Source organism: Lacerta agilis, chromosome 1 (assembly GCF_009819535.1).
Source record: "Lacerta agilis isolate rLacAgi1 chromosome 1, rLacAgi1.pri, whole genome shotgun sequence".
Classification (NCBI taxonomy): Eukaryota; Metazoa; Chordata; class Lepidosauria; order Squamata; family Lacertidae; genus Lacerta; species Lacerta agilis.
Genome location: NC_046312.1, coordinates 83,179,245 through 83,195,302, shown reverse-complemented (window position 1 = coordinate 83,195,302; position 16,058 = coordinate 83,179,245). Strand labels below are relative to the sequence as shown.

Here is a 16,058-nt window from a genome sequence, read left to right as displayed (position 1 = left end):
AGGGTTCTTTGGACAGATGATTACCGGTATATCTAGTGCAATTCCTTTGTCTAGTTCGTGACTCAGAGTTGATTGACTACTTAGGAAAGATCACTTTGCAGATCAGGAAAAGGGGAAGTAATAATGTGTTAGAGTCTGGGTAGCCAACATGGAGACCTCCAGATGTGGTTGGACTTCAATTCCCATCAGCCCTTGCCAGGTCAGCCAAAGGTCAGAGACGATGTGAGATGCAATCATCTATGAATTGGGAACTAGACAAAGGAATTGTACTGAAACGTAAAACACAGTTTAGGAAAATCAGAAAACTATCTGCCCAAAGAAGTGAGCCTTCTCATTGGGAGGGACAGGGACAAGGAGGGGCACACTTTTTCTGGGGAATTTGTCATCTTATGTAACAGTATCTGTGGGAAGTTAATCAAAAGAGGGGCCCAAGGATAGTTAATGCACCTCAGAGTGGAAGTTAAAGCCTTAATGGGCATTTTTGCTGCTAAAATGCATCTTTCAAACAGGCTTAGGCTGCAGTCCTATGTACACTTAAAAGTTGAACACAAACCTCTGTAAAAATGTGCATAGAATTGCACTGGTTGTGTTGATACGATGAGAATAAATTAACATTAATCTATGGCCTGATCTACACATGTCTCAGACAGAGAAAGGAATGAAGCAACAGAGTTCTGAGGTGGGTTCATTTATTTACATATCTATTATTATTATTATTATTATTATTATTATTATTATTATTATTATTATTACATTGCTTTACTCATAGAAGTGACTCAAAGCAGCTGACAAGCACAATAGAACTAGTAAAACCAATTACAATAAACACATTAAATGAAAACCTAAAAAACAGAGCTGTACAATTAAGAGACAAGAGCAGATCCTGCCCCACCAAAGAGACCACAATTACATAAAATCCTTCAAACAAGGCCAATAGCCCAGGAGATAGGAAAGGTTTTGCCAGGTGCTTAGCACCAGACAAAGAGGATGCCAGGTGAGCATCCTTGGGGAGAGCATTCAAGGAGCAGGGAGTCACCACTGAGAAGGCCCATTCTCATGTTGCCACCCTCTGGATTTCCCACAGAAGGATGACGATTACAGGGTCCAGGTCTGTTCATATGGGGAGAGGCAGTCTTTGAGATACTGGGGTCTGAGCAGCTGTACTACTTCAATTAAAAGTGGGTGGGGGAAAGCTTCCTGAAATAAGAAAAGAAGACAACAGGAAGCAGACAGAATTAGAACCATACTCATTGATAAAACAGTTTAGTTTCTACATGCAGGGTACTGTGGTGTTCATTTTAAACATGGTAAACCAATAAAAAATGGCACCGCCACCTGCATTCTGAGGTGGTTCAGTCCACTTTCCCACCTCTGAGACTGCTGCTTGATTCTGCTGTGGGTGTAGATGCGCAGAACCTGATAGACATGGGGCGTGGGTAGGTGGTAAAACCACTTCCAGCGCATAGAGAGTTCCTAGTACGTAGATACACCTCATGGGGACTCCTTACTGGTGGTTAACCCTTCACGGACTCCCAGCACTCGGGCTGGGGTCGGATATAGTCTGTTAGGGTTCAATGCCTAAGCCAATACAGCTCAACATCTATAACCAATAAAGTTGTGGCCTTTTCCTGCCCATTTAACCTTATATTTCGTGTCACGTGTCATTTATTCTCCCACGGGGAGGGCGGGACATCGCCACGCAACAGAAAAAATATCTCAAAAAGCAGAAAATGGCCCATCCCTGTTTGTGTGCTGGAGCCTCAGCCTGAGATTTTACTCTTTGCCTTGGAGATTCCAAAGAGTCAAACTATATGTGATGTGAAATATGCTTTATTCTATACATATTTACACCGGAAGCGTTCAATGGAGGGAGTGCAGAGTTTAGAACATTCGCATCTCAAGAGGGGTTTGATCCCTATAGCAGCGCAGCATTGGAGGCTAAGGAATCCTGCAAACCATTCTCATGCCTCTGTCCCAGCCTGCCAAAATGGTTCTCCTTCAGCCTCTGCATGTTGTTTTACCTATTTCCTGCTTCTCCTTCCCCTTGCCAACCAACTGCTACCCTTTGCCCTGCTTTTCCAAGCCTAGTTTTAAAAGGTGACAATTTTCCTGTGTGACAGCATGCTCATGTTGCCCTGGCAACCTCCCCCTCAGTTACCTGTCTCTTTTGTAGATGGCTTAATGGCAGGACCACCATTTCCCTCTACCCCTCTGTCTGTCAAAAAACAACAAGCTCAGCCTGTCAGCTCTGATTAAACCCCAGCACCCAATAATCTAGAGGGGGAAATCTGCTACCCAGGAATATGGGGGATCCCTGCTCCCCCACTAACTCCTAACAATACATTTTCTCCTCATGCAGTTTTTCTAAATAAAATTTCCCTCACCACACCTCTGCCACCTGCGATAGCACCTGTATGTTTCCCTGATTGGAGTAAATAGCAGCTGGGTGTGCCGCTGCCTGTGTCACTACTTTCACTGAAAAAGATTGCAGGGAGGGAAGATTACACTCCACTCTCCCATCATAGTCATCACTCTGATCTGAACCACCATCTCCCCAGCAGCTTTTATTAAAGGGAAGGTTCTGTTTCTGGATGCCCCAGAAGACATCTAATGCTCTGAAACTTGAAATTGGAACCCAACAGCCCTAATGGAGGGTGACAGTGGGGTGGCAGTGTTGAAATTCATGATGACACGTAGCAGGTGGAGTGTGCAGATGTTTCCTAGAGAAACTGGCAAGGGAGTAGCACCATCTTCTCCTGCTGTTATACAGAAGCACCCACTCTAGGAAGCTTTGCTTTGGTCCTCATGGCTAGCTTCATCTTGGAAGTACTTCTGTTGCCTGCCAGTGCCTTTCAGGCATGAGTGGGGGGAATAAGAACTGTGGATATAATAGTTCATAATTATGGATATCATAATTATGCAAGATCAGCAACATGGGCCAAAGGGCATCCTTCTGTTTCTTCCTCCTCCATCCCATGTGTGGTTAATTTTATAATCTCCCAAGTGAAAAATACAAAGAGGTGACATCATAATCGGCTGGAGCATCCCATTGGCTGCTGCTGCTGCTAATCAGCAACGGAATTGGATGCTAGGCTGCTGCAGAGTTCCTTTCCCTGTCCCTTCCCATCTGGCAGCAACTGGGCCTGTGCAGGTGTGAACGGACACCTGCAGGACCTTAGAACTGTGCCCACCATGCAGCCAGGACAGTTCATCTTTTCACAATAAGGTAGGCCTGGTCAGGTTGCGAATGGGGTGGGGATTTACAGCAGGTAAATCACTGTGAGAAAAAGGAAACTGGTAGTGGAGTGGTGACACTGTCCTTAAACAAAGAATTATTTTACACTTGCCAAGAGCGGAGGTCTTTCCATTCTTCTGGGGCCCTTGATACTGTTCTTTGGCAAAATCACATCACATGGGACTGTGAGGTTCTGATCCAGCCTGGCAGTTTTTTTTCTTTTTCAGCTTACATAGTGAGTTGTACCAGTTAGAACCACACATATATCTCTAAATTCTAGAACTGGGGTGGAGAACCTGTGTGACACTTCAGATATTGTATGACTCCAACTCCCACCATCCCTAACAGTTTGACCATGCTGGTGACAGCTGATAGCCCTGGAGTCCAGCATCTAAAGGGCTCCAGGTTCCCCCTTCCCTGCTCCAGATTAAACTTTTCACAGTGTCAGCCACTTATAGTTCATGGCAATGAAATTTTCTGAAACTGGTGATAGTTACACTAACGGGAATAGATCAACCAGCTTTCACACAGGAGCAAAACCTCTGAGAACATAGGAAACTGCCTTATACTGAGTCAGACCAATAGTCCATCTAGCTCCCTGTTGTGTACACTGACTGGCAGCAACACGGCAGGGTTTCAGAGAGCAGACATTTTCAGGACTACTTGGAGATGCCCGGGATTGAACTTTCCACATGAAAAGCACAGGCTGTACCACTGAGCAGTGGCCCTTCCCTGCATAGCTACTGGCACTTTACTACATATTGAAGTCGATGGAGGTAAGGATACCAAGATAACACAAACTAAGGAAGGAAAGAGGCAAACTAGAGATGAACAGCTAAAAACCCTAATGCTTGTAGTTTTGCTACTATCTTCAGCTTATATAAAGGCAGTTTGGCTTTACAGTGGTGCCCCGCTAGACAAATGCCTCGCTAGACGAAAAACTTGCTAGACGAAGGCATTCGTCTAGCGGAAGGCTGCCCCGCTAGACGAAAAAGTCTATGGGGCTGCCTCGCAAGACGAATTTTTTTTTTTTGGCGCGAAAACCTCCGCGCTCCATTGCCGCTTCGCTAGACGAAAAATTCGCTCTACGAAGACACTCGTAGAACGAATTATTTTCGTCTAGCGGGGCACCACTGTATATGAGTCAAGGAAAATGACAAAAATGTATAAAAGTATGTAGCTCTCCTTCCTCCACAACTGCTTTTTCTTTGTGATTTGGGAGATACTAATGTACATCCCGCTGGTATAAGTTCTTTTTCGTGTGCCGCAGGGTCAACTGTCCGCACCACTGCCTTTTGCTACTCCGCATGGGGTTACCCAGCCTGGTGGACGGCCATGACCACCTCTAACCTCAGTTGAGAACCCAAAGACGTTGGTTGACACCCAGAGACAATAATCAACACCTGGCTGCTTTTTCTGTGTTTACATCCTGCTCATTGGTTCTGCTGGAAACATCAATTCACCATGGTCGAGTACTATGAAGCTCTGGGTCTCCCCCGGAATGCTTCCTTGGATGACATTAAAAAAGCGTAAGTGCCTCTTCCCCATTACCATCTTCCATGTTCTTAAGAGAGATGTTGCCCTCTCAGGCTCTCAACCAATATGGGGTCTGGAGGGACCTTTCACCTCTTGCTATACTTTCGGTCTCAAGGAAGGAAGAGATGGTTGGGCTCTAGCACGATAGGTGCCAGGTTTTTTTTTTTTATTCTAGAGATCAGGCATCCGTTTAGGCACAGTCTAGTGGAGGTTGCAACATTTAACTGATTAATCAGCTAGATCAAATCAGCAGCAGCAGCAACAAAAATGATTGATGCAAAGGATGCCCTGCTAGATCAAGCAGCAGTTTTATTCAAAAAAAGAAAAAAAAATTAAACACAACTTAAAAACAACACACTGTAAATTTCAACCTCCATGAAAGAAAGATTCCCCTTTCTGCATTGCAAATCCTTTCCTGAGCAGGAGATTGGACTGGATGACTTCAAATTCCATTGTTCTGGGATTCTCTTACTTACACAAAGGATAATGGGCCTTTTCTAAAAGGATGCCTACTGCAATGTTCACGTACCTCTCCTGAATCGGCTGAGAGTTCCTTTAATTAGGCAATGGCACTAGTAGCCTGGTTCTATCTCTCACCATGAAAATTTGATACAAGACTCACTAGGGTTTAGTCTCAGAACCTATTCCAATGTCAGGGCTCAAACCTTATGCCAGGGTTCATTTCCTGGCACACCTCAGTCCTCCAAAACTTTGCCACCACTCTTCATCCCATCCCAGCCAGCATTTTCTACATGAAGCAGCTGCTTCACTCTGCTGAATTCCTTAGCTCAAACATGCATTTGGAAGCCACGGTTCTTAATATATTACCACAAGAAAGAATAATTCCACTGAATATTCACATTTTGTTACCCCTGTACTACAGAATCTACTGCTGGACCATTATATTATTAGGTTGCCTCACTGTCTGATAATTGGGTTGGTTCCCTGCCTCCTCTTATGTGAGAGACTTGCTGAGGGCAGGTTTTATTTCATTTTATTTTTAGTGTGTCTGTATTTGTTGTATATATAATAAAACTCCGCCAAACAGCATATCATTTTTCAGGATCCTCCAAGCATTTGGCAACATGTAATTTATGAGGTTCCCCCCCCCCCAAGCTAATACAAGACCTTAAGGTTTTCCATTTGGGAGGCAAATAATAATTTTATTTGTATCCCGCCCTTCCATGCCAAAGCTGGGCTCAGAACGGCTAACAACAAGTAAAAACAGCACAGTGTGCATAAAATCACACAGACAATTAATTAAAATACATTCTAAAATCAATTAAGAATCAAATTAATGGCAACCATTGGGTTAGAGTTCTGTGAGGATTACAGAAGGAGACAGGGGGTCAGACTGCGCCTTGGCCAAAGGCCTGGTGGAACAGCTCCATCTTGCAGGCCCTGCGGAAAGATGTCAAGTCCCGCAGGGCCCTAGTCTCTTGTGACAGAGCATTCTACCAGCTTGGGGCCATGGCCGAAAAAGCCCTGTCTCTGGTCGAGGCCAGCCTAACCTCCCTGTGGCCCAGGATCACCAAGATGTTTTTATTTGACGACCGTAAGGTCCTCTGTGGGAGGGACATGCCAGGTCCCGGACGTATGAGGTTCCTAGGCCGTATAGGGCTTTAAAGGTTAAAACCAGCACCTTAAACCTGATCCTGTACTCCACCAGGAGCCAGTGCAGCTGGTATAGCACGGGGTGAATGTGATCCCGCGGCAAGGACCCTGTAAGGAGTCTCGCCGTGGCATTCAGCACCTGCTAGGGTTTCTGGGTCAGTCTCAAGGGCAGCCCCACGTAGAGTGAGTTACAATAATTAAGCCTGGAGGTGACCGTCACGTGGATCACAGTGGCTTGGTCAGGGCGAGAGAGATAAGGAGCCAACCACTTAGCTTGGTGGAGATGAAAAAATGCTGCCTTTAAGTTCTGGCAGCCACCAAGATCCGTGTCAAGAGTTCCTGAGAGTTGAACTCTTTCAGTTGATCATCCCACAGAATCTGTGGTGACGTTGGAATGGGATAGCTGACTTTTCTGGTCATTTCTTGACACATCAGAATTTGAATACCTATAGCAGGTATGTCCAACAGGTAGATCGTGATCTACTGGTAGATCACTGGACATCTGTGGTAGATCACTGGTGGATCACTGGCTCCCCACAAAGAAGCTCAGCAACTTTGGCTCCCCTAAAAAAAGCTCTACATCTTTGCCCTGAATTCCCCAAAACAGGGCTCTCCTTCCTAAAAAAAGCTCAGCTTTGACCTGAACCCCCAAAATGTGGGTGGCTTTCCTTCCTAAAAATAGCTCAACAACCTCGACCTGAACCCCCCAAAAGGGGGTAGATCACAGCCAGTTTTTTAACTCTGTGAGTAGATCGCAGTCTTTTGGAAGTTGGCCACCCCTGACCTATAGGAAGTCTTGGCATAGGTGGAAAAAGGTGTCTCTTTCCCCACAATTCTGAGAAGATTGTGATGTCATGTGGGCAATTCGCCCTGGTGTGTGGTGCCATCTATACAGGAGTTTCATAGAACACTCCCTCACATAAGCTGAGACAGACCGGTATGGTTTGAATGGCCATAGTGCATGGCGTGAAGTAATGAGAAGCTTGCTGAGGGAAAGTTGAAGTCTTTTTTGCTTCAGGAAGAAATGGAGACTAGGGACAGGAGTCTGCTCCCTTCCTTGCCCTGGTGTCAGGAAAAATATGGCTAAATATACACAAATCTGTAGTACAGTAGTAGAAATGGTCACAGGGATACTGACTTTTATCATCCATTGTGTTTTCTGGGGGGACCATAAAGATACAGGAAGAAAGCTCTAAAGTGGCACCCAGATAAAAACACGGAAAACAAGCAATTTGCAGAACAGAGATTCAAGGAGATTTCAGAAGCCTATCAAGTACTTTCAGACAGTAAGTATTCAACCTCTCACCAACCCTCTCTCATCACTGCCTCTTGTGTAGCACTTCTCTTCCTGATTGGAGCTTTACCAATCGCATGTTTCCTATGCAAGTATGTGGTAGAGCAAAGATTGGGATTTTGCTTAAAACAAGAAATCCAAGCAAATTCATTTGATGACTTGGATGCCAAAATGGGCAAGCAAAACCACTTGGCACACTGCTGCACTTACTGGGGACTAAGTGTAGCAATTTGTGAGGGCTTTTTGGCCCCAGAGCTTTCCTCACAAAAACCTGCTCTTTAGCATTCAGTTGGAGCAAACGTCAATTCGGGTTTTAAGCGGATTGCTGTTTGCTCCGATTGAGCTTTAAAGAGTAGATTCAGAGCAAAAAGAAAAGAAAAGAAAAGGAGGGTGCCCAGACATGGAGCTTTAAAGCATGGACCGTTCCTGGAAAGAGCAGAGGAAAGGTAAGTGTAAATAAGCCCCTCAGTGCATCATTTAAAGGAGAGACCTGGAAGAAAAGGACATAAAAAGGCTCAAAAGATGTGCAAACTGTACCAAAGGTTTGCAGTGTATTCTGGTACCTGTTACATGCAAAATGCTAACACAGACAGGCAGATCCCAATAACTACAGGCCTTTCCTCACTCATTATCCTTGGCACATTCATGTAGGTCCTTAATGCTACCTTATACAATGGACAGGCACCCCCCCAAAAAAGGACTAGGTGTGATTTCATGCATTGGGCTGCCCCCATGCTGAGGTGTCCGTTGTTTCCCCCTTACCTGTGAAGGGTGTGTGTGTGTGTGTGTGAAGTGGCCTTCAGAGCTTTCAGAAATTGTATGTGAGCAGTGTGGCCCCCTTCTTTATTGGCCTCTCTTAGAGACTTGACACACTGCTGGCTGAAAATGTCTTCTCCGCAGTAGAAGGTTGATTGTAACTAATTCCACCATTTAGCCTGACTCTGCTAGTATCTCTTGTTCATTTCAGGGAAGCTGGTATTGACCACCCGTACCTTAAAGTGTCAATAATTCACCAAGGACCTGATTGCTGCATTGAATATCCTCAGTTGATGCTAAAATCCTCAGGGCTCAGGTGGTGGTTGGTTATCACACTCTCTATAGCCTGGCGACCCTGTTCAATATACTGTACAGTACCATTACCTAGTGGCATAATCTATTTTGCCATGGTTAATCTGTCCTGGCTATTTTGTGGCAAAGATGCATTTTCAAGTTTCAAACTGTATGCTATCGTTGGAAGAACACTGGCAGAAGCAGGGCTCCTCCAAATGGACTATTTATTGAGCATCCATCCAGATTTGCTTGCACAAAGCTTACACAGTGGTTAGACTATGTCTGGTTTTTATTGAGCATTAGTTCCAATTTGTTTATGGGGCAGTTATATGACAATTCTGCCCATTCATCACTTGATACACCTGTCCATTCATCCTTCATTCATCTCATACTTTTCAATGCAATTCCCCATCACTTTCCTAACTGCAAAAAGTTCGGGTTTTTTCTCAAGTGGATTTGTTGTGCTGGTAGAGCGATGGAGCCCTTTCATCTTTTTTTAATCACAGAAACCTAAAGTTCTCGTATGTGCCTGAATCCCTCCTGTGAAATGCTGACAGCCTAGATGTGCCTACAGTGGTTTCCGCTTCCAGGTGATGCACCTGTCATTCAAGATCCAGCATGGCATGCCAGACTGCTGTTAGAAACCACTGGTCTCTGAGATCGGATGGCGGGTTGGTTGACTTCTTATTCTTTCTCCCTTTCAGAGAACAAACGTGACATCTATGACCGCTGGGGTAAGGATGGGCTACTGGGAAGAGGTAAGTGACAGGCAGTCCAGGAAAAATCTTCTCCATCACAGAAGATAAAATGACTCAAGCAACATATTTAACCTAGTTTCATGGTTCTTTCCTTTGTAAAAGATATTGTGTGTTGGTAACTGTGAAAGTTAGCTGTGGGAATATTTTGGTTTTATATATCAAAAAACCACTATTGTTTTGGGAGGAAGAGTGGGACAAAAATGATATAAATTTATTTACACACTCTAAAGCAGCCTGGGATAGATTGCGTCTGAAGAGAGATTACTGTAAGGTTCTTGTGCCTTTCTCCTCATGGCAAAAATAAGTCTGTAGTGTGTGTGTGTGTGTGTGTGTGTGTGTGTGTGTGTGTGAGTGTGATTTTGAGCTGGTAAATAACAGAAGAGGAAAGGGCAAAGTAGCCTCTCTCTCTCTCTCGAAGTGCCGTTGGTTCCAGATTGCTTCAGGTTAAGGAAGAAAAAAATGGAGTAAATGGTCACACAACTTCACTCAACTTGTAGATTACACCTGCCATTCTTGTAAAGAGAAAATAAAACTATCAGTGTGGTAAGAACTTACTATAGGGTGAGGGTGAAAAATCTCTACTAAGAAGATACAGTCTCATTTGGGGTGGACATTGATCAGTCACAGGACGATTAAAAGCTACCACTTATATTTGGCCCCAGGATTAACAGAGTGATATCCAGAATGTGCAATGTGTAAATAACAGATAAGGCATTTTTATCCAAACATTTGCCGTTTTAGTACTGGGGACAAATGTCAAATAATGTCAGTGGAAGTTCTGTTCCTTTAGTTTCTGAATTGGAATTTAGAAGAGAAGAGTTTGGATTTGATATCCTGCTTTATCACTACCCGAAGGAGTCTCAAAGCGGCTAACATTCTCCTTTCCCTTCCTCCCCCACAACAAAAACTCTGTGAGGTGAGTGGGGCTGAGAGACTTCAAAGAAGTGTGTCTAGCCCAAGGTCACCCAGCAGCTGCATGTGGAGGAGCGGAGACGCGAACCCGGTTCCCCAGATTACGAGTCTACCGCTCTTAACCACTACACCACACTGGCTCTCCAGTGACCATGAGCAAATATTTACAATGTAGTACTAGATTCAGCTTTGAATATGTTTGTCTCTGGTTCCACCCAGTACATTGGGTCTATTCAGAAGCCCAGTGCTTACATACCTGGGGCACAATTTCAGAATATTCGTTTCAGTAGGAGACAAAGCATGTGATCATTCTCTCCCATTGAAATTAGCAGTGGTTGGATTGCACCCTTACTTTGTGTTTCTATAAATCAGGGGTGGGTAACCTATAGCCCTCCAGTTACCATCACCCCTAACAAATATGGTCAGGGATTATGGGAGTTGTAGTTCAGCAACAACTGAAGGGACACAAGTTCCCCACACCAACATTAAATTAATCTGTCCTGACTGTACTTGCTCATGGCGAGCTCATCTGCTGAGGTTCAAAGGGGGTTTTATACAGCAATGCCCTATAACAATCTTCATCCTTCCGGGCTTTTGCATTCTGGTTCCAGGGCACCTAGCTACGGGGAAAGGAATTTCTATTTTGACAACTTCCAGGTCCTGTGTCCCACACCCTATCACCTCATCAAATATCCAGGGTACCTGGCTTTGACGTATCTTTCCTTTTAACCTTTTTCAGGTAGACCTGGGGCATCATCTAGGACCAATATGGGCCCTGATTATATGTTCCACTTCCGCAGTGCCCATGATGTCTTCAGGGACTTCTTTGGAGGACGGGACCCTTTCTTTGGTAAGTAGTGATTCCTCTCAGAGGACTGGGAGGTACCTAAAAGTCCCTGCCTGTCAACTCGCATAACCTCTCTGGCCTACAACCTGCCACAAGGAAAGAAATAGTTTCAGGTGACTCAAGAAAGAGAGCCAAGACACACATTGTAGGACCAGGCACGATATCAATCTCACTCCAAGTAACCAGCTGTCAGGGCTAGAGACAGAGGCAGGTCAGCACTAAAATAATCAGATGTCTGTTTTCAGTGAAGTTGACTCTTTATTCAAGGAAATGAACATATACTTGGCCTAGTGCCTCAGCAACACCAGTGGGTCTTGCCCCTATGAAGCAGTTACCAGGATGGAAGGTTCACCCTTTCTATGGCTCTTCCTCTCCTGGATGTTTCCCAAGCTGTCTCAAACTGCCTGATGGGAAAACTACTCCAAAAGCCAGGCCCAGGAGAGCTGAAGGTCCACTGAAGCAGTGTAAGTGCTGATCAACCAACAGAGAGGTCCTTTCTATTTAGGATGATGCTTATCCCCCTGCCCCAAAGGAGCTCCTGGCATGCTGGTAGAAAACTCCACCAAAGTACACGGAGAGCTGCTGGTGGTCAGTAGAAAATACTGCATTCCTGCCTGCGTATCTCTTGGCTCTCATCTCAAGTACCTGAGGCCTGATGTTGCCATCTTGTTTTCCAGGAGATGCAATGCCATTTGGTGCATGCGCTGGTGGAGGAAATGGGTTCTGCTTCTACTCTTCATCAACTAATTTCGTCAACGGCAAACAGATCACAACCAAAAGGTGAGGGTGGGCTAGTGGACAGCCATGACTGAACCATTGTAGTTTCCACTCACTGAGTCACGTGGGTTCCTTAGGGTGACTAGTTTCCTTGCTAGAACTGTTCCTGTGCCTTGAACAGCAACTTGACATGTATCTGTGTGTCAGCTTGTTCTTGAAGGTACTTGAATAGGACGAATAAAACACTGGCAGGAATGGGTACTCAGGGAAGAGAATAAGAAGATCTATGGCAGGAGGAGGAGAAGGGGCAATCCATAGCAAGGGCAGGTGTCAGGATAGGTATCATTGGGCTACCGCCAAGGCCCACATCCCTTCTGGGGGCCCATTGCCCAGTCTCTGGAGCCGCTGAGGCCTGCTCCTCTTCCTTGCTATTGCGGCCTGTTCACGAGCCCCTCTACAAGTATGCTGTGACAGGAGCAAGGAGATGGAACAGCAGCTTCCTCTTGACCATGGTTTCCCAAACCTGGGTCTCCAGCTGTTTTAGACTACAATTCCCATCGTCCCTGACCACTGTTCCTGCTAGCTAGGGATGATGGGAGTTGTAGTTAAAAAACAACTGAACCAAGTTTTGGAAACCCTGCTGTGGACAAATGATCAGGGTGGGCCCAGAGGGAGAGGAGAAGTAAGTGGGCAACAGTGCCTTGGTGAGGAGGGGGGCTCACTGAGGGCCCCTTGCCCAAGGGGTCACCAGAACCTGGAGCTAGCACTCGCTACAGACTTATGGAGCTAGCACTCGCTACAGACTTATGTATAATCCCAGCCTGTGAATTGGGAGAGTGCAGAATTCAAATCTGACATTTCACTGTTGTAATTCCTCCTTTTGACCATCATTATCATATTAATTATGTGCGCTTTTTTAAAAAAAAATAAATACTATGCAATTGCTTGTTTTTTTGAGTGAGAGATATATTTAACAACTTCTGAGAGGTAATGATATGAATATTAATTAACTACCCAGCTTCAGATTTGATTCCTGTCCTTGAATACAGGATATTTATTGTGTTTGTGTGTGTGTGTGTGTGTGTGTGTGTGTGTGTGTAAATTACATTGTTGTTGTTCAGTCATTCAGTCGTGTCCGACTCTTCGTGACCCCATGGACCAGAGCACGCCAGGCATGCCTATCTTTCACTGCCTCCCGCAGTTTGGCCAAACTCATGCTAGTAGCTTCGAGAACACTGTCCAACCGTCTCATCCTCTGCCATCCCCTTCTCCTTGTGCCCTCCATCTTTCCCAACATCAGGGTCTTTTCCAGGGAGTCTTCTCTTCTCATGAGGTGGCCAAAGTGAATGACATACAAACACAAAAAACAATGTACCTGTTTCATTTTAATACATAATTCTTGTACAACCCATTTAACCATACATTCAAATCTTTTTATTTTAGAGCAGTGTTACATACATTGAAATTAATTTTAATATAAAACAATAATAATTAAAAAGGTACATAAAATATAGTATAAACTTATAAATTACACTTATAAATGATAACAGCATTTATTGGCATTTTACTTCTAGGCCACATCTGGGAAAAGTAACATCACATATGTAGCCAGGTTTTTAGTCACACAAACCTTTCTTAGATGTGAAAGCAGCTGACTCTCCCACCAAGGTTCACTTCTTCCTACAACCAGCTGTCAGCTTATAGGGCAGGGATGGAGAATCAGTGGCCCTCCAGATGTTGTTAGACTCCATCCTCATCAGCCCCAGCCAACATAGCCAATGGTTGTTGCTCATCCCTGGTATGGGAGGCCAATTGGAGTTGATTAACCCAGAAGGAGTTTGGTTTTCTCCTCTGCTGGCAGAGTAACTTGTTCAGCATTTCTCTCCTTCCCAGGATTGTTGAGGATGGACAGGAGCGAGTAGAAGTTGAAGAGGATGGAGAGCTTAAATCTGTTCTTCTTAATGGTAAGGTTCAGAAGTAGAGAACAGGACTATTTAAGAAAGCCTCAGGTCCCGTGTGGGGCAGATGTACCTGTGGGTACCCCAGTGCTCACAGCCACCAAGTTATGGAAAGCAGGTTTAAGCTATGCAGAGAGACACAGACAAGATAGTCTTGCAGTTTCACGGATGTGATGTCCAATTCTACTGACCTTGTTTGGCACTGATATATCTAACCCAGTGGTGTCTTGGATGATGGTCAGGGGTGCTGCAGGCAACACTGGCCTCTGTCCCTCTTCCCTTCCCTTCCTCCTCTGATGCTCTCTCGCATCTTTACCTGCCAAAGGCTTCCACAGCTGTTTATTGCAGCAGCCCTGGGCAGTGGCGAAGCTACCTGCTCCGGCACCAGGAGCGGCGTACATCCAGGAGCGTGACTGGCGCTCATCCCAGGGAATGTGGTGCGCATCAGGGGGTGCATGGCAAGCAGTGTGTGTCCCGGGGTGTGCGCGGTGAGCGGTGCGTGTCCCAGGAGTGCGCGAGTGGCGAGTGTCTCGGGGGTGGGGGTGGGCGCGATGTCACCCCCGGATGGCACCCAGGGTGGACTGCCCCCCGCTCCCCTTCATCTGCCAGTGACCCCAAGTATTGGCTCTGCACGCAAATGGTGCCTCTGGGAGGCACCTCTCTTTGGAATGGGAAGAGACCAGGGACAGCAGCAGCAGCTGCCCAGAGGACAGGAGAGGAGAGGAGGCTGAAGAACACTCAATGTAGGTGGTTAAGAGAGCCGTGGACTCAAAAAGGTTGGAAACCTCTGGTCTAACCTGTCTCATCCTTTCTTGCAGGTGTGCCCGCTGAGATAGCATCCATTAGAGAAGCTGGAGGGCATCATGGTGAGCCCAACAGATACAGGTCCGCACCTCAGTTCAGCTACCTTGATGACTCCGATTCTGAACCCATCTATGAGGTGCGCACCCTCAGGCATGCGTTCCCCAACCAAAGGAATAAATGCTACAGAGGAGGAAATATGTCCCCTGCAGATGACACAGACAGCGAGTCTCATGATGAGTTCCATACTGAGGATGACGATGAATCCCATATCCCTGAGTTCTAGCAGCATGATGCACATGAATTAAATCCCATATATTGGTGGCAAGTCGGGAGGAACTTGTTGCCACGTGTGCCTGATACAAATACACTGAAGACACTGATAAGAAGAAGTAGGTGCAAAATGGACCCTGGTTGGAGCTAGGCATCTGCTGAGTGGGGAGAAGCTGCCTGTCAAGAAACATGTCATGACAACGAGGAGGGATGGGCAGAAGGAAGAGGGGGGAATTCAGCAGTGAATGTAACCCCTCAGGCAGAGAAAAAACAGTCCCTTGCCGAAGGGAATAGCTTCACTCTCACAAGTCACCAGTTGACTCCACTATGGTTGAAGAAGACTCAGGCAGAAACATGTCCTCTAAGTCTACTTGCTTACCAGTATAGTGAGAACTGAAAATTATGGGATCCATTAGGACGGAGGTTAGCAAAGGGCAATGGGCTGTTTAATAAAGGTTGGGAACAGTGATGTCCGTTTCCATTTTCTTTTCTGATCAGCCATGGAGGAGATACTTGTGTTCCTCAAGACAAAAGAATGCAGTATGGTCAAGATTTCTCTGGCTCTGGGGCCTACAGCCTTGTGGTGGGAGCTGCCTCAGAGATGTGATGCATCTTCATTCGCAGATCTAGTTCTTTAAATGGCAAAGCTGAAGACATTCAAGAAGAGGCCACACTAGGTCACTTTCCAAGCAAACCTTTATCTGGCAGTTTTTAGCTGTCCGACTTTCTTCAGCTTTGAGGATGTCTGGGCAATTGCAGCATGCATCCTACAGATACTTTATGGGTGTTCCAGAGTCATTATCCATGGCAGTAAAGACAACAATAATTTAGGACATGAAGAGACATTGATCAGCCATCTGTCAGGAATGCTTTGATGGTGTTTCCTGCTTGGCAGGGGGTTGGACTGGATGGCCCTTGTGGTCTCTTCTAACTCTATGATTCTATGATCTCTGTATAGGGTGTTTACTATGGTCCACAAAATGTGTGGAGAAAGAGTGGCTAACTTGTGGGGCCTCTATATGATGTTGGACTCCACCAGCCGCAGCCAGCATGGCCCATGGGT

The 16,058-nt window shown here is 45.6% G+C and overlaps 1 protein-coding gene across 1 annotated transcript; it reads left to right on the top strand.

The window, feature by feature from the left end:
• The first annotated feature begins 3,099 nt into the window (after nucleotides 1-3,099).
• On the top strand, nucleotides 3,100-15,008 carry LOC117045834 (dnaJ homolog subfamily B member 6-like). Its single transcript, XM_033147323.1, has 8 exons — nucleotides 3,100-3,226; nucleotides 4,506-4,764; nucleotides 7,562-7,671; nucleotides 9,434-9,487; nucleotides 11,139-11,249; nucleotides 11,924-12,026; nucleotides 13,857-13,927; nucleotides 14,740-15,008. The coding sequence occupies exons 2-8, from the start codon at nucleotides 4,700-4,702 to the stop codon at nucleotides 15,006-15,008; spliced, it is 783 nt and encodes a 260-aa protein (XP_033003214.1). The 5' UTR covers nucleotides 3,100-3,226; nucleotides 4,506-4,699.
• The last annotated feature ends 1,050 nt before the right edge of the window (nucleotides 15,009-16,058 follow it).

Excerpts from the sequence above, each read along its gene's own strand:
- LOC117045834 (XM_033147323.1), top strand. The coding sequence starts at position 4,700 with ATGGTCGAGTACTATGAAGCTCTGGGTCTCCCCCGGAATGCTTCCTTG. Across the intron at positions 4,765-7,561 it reads TTGGATGACATTAAAAAAGC|ATACAGGAAGAAAGCTCTAA; the intron begins GTAAGTGCCTCT and ends GGGACCATAAAG. Across the intron at positions 13,928-14,739 it reads TAAATCTGTTCTTCTTAATG|GTGTGCCCGCTGAGATAGCA; the intron begins GTAAGGTTCAGA and ends CCTTTCTTGCAG.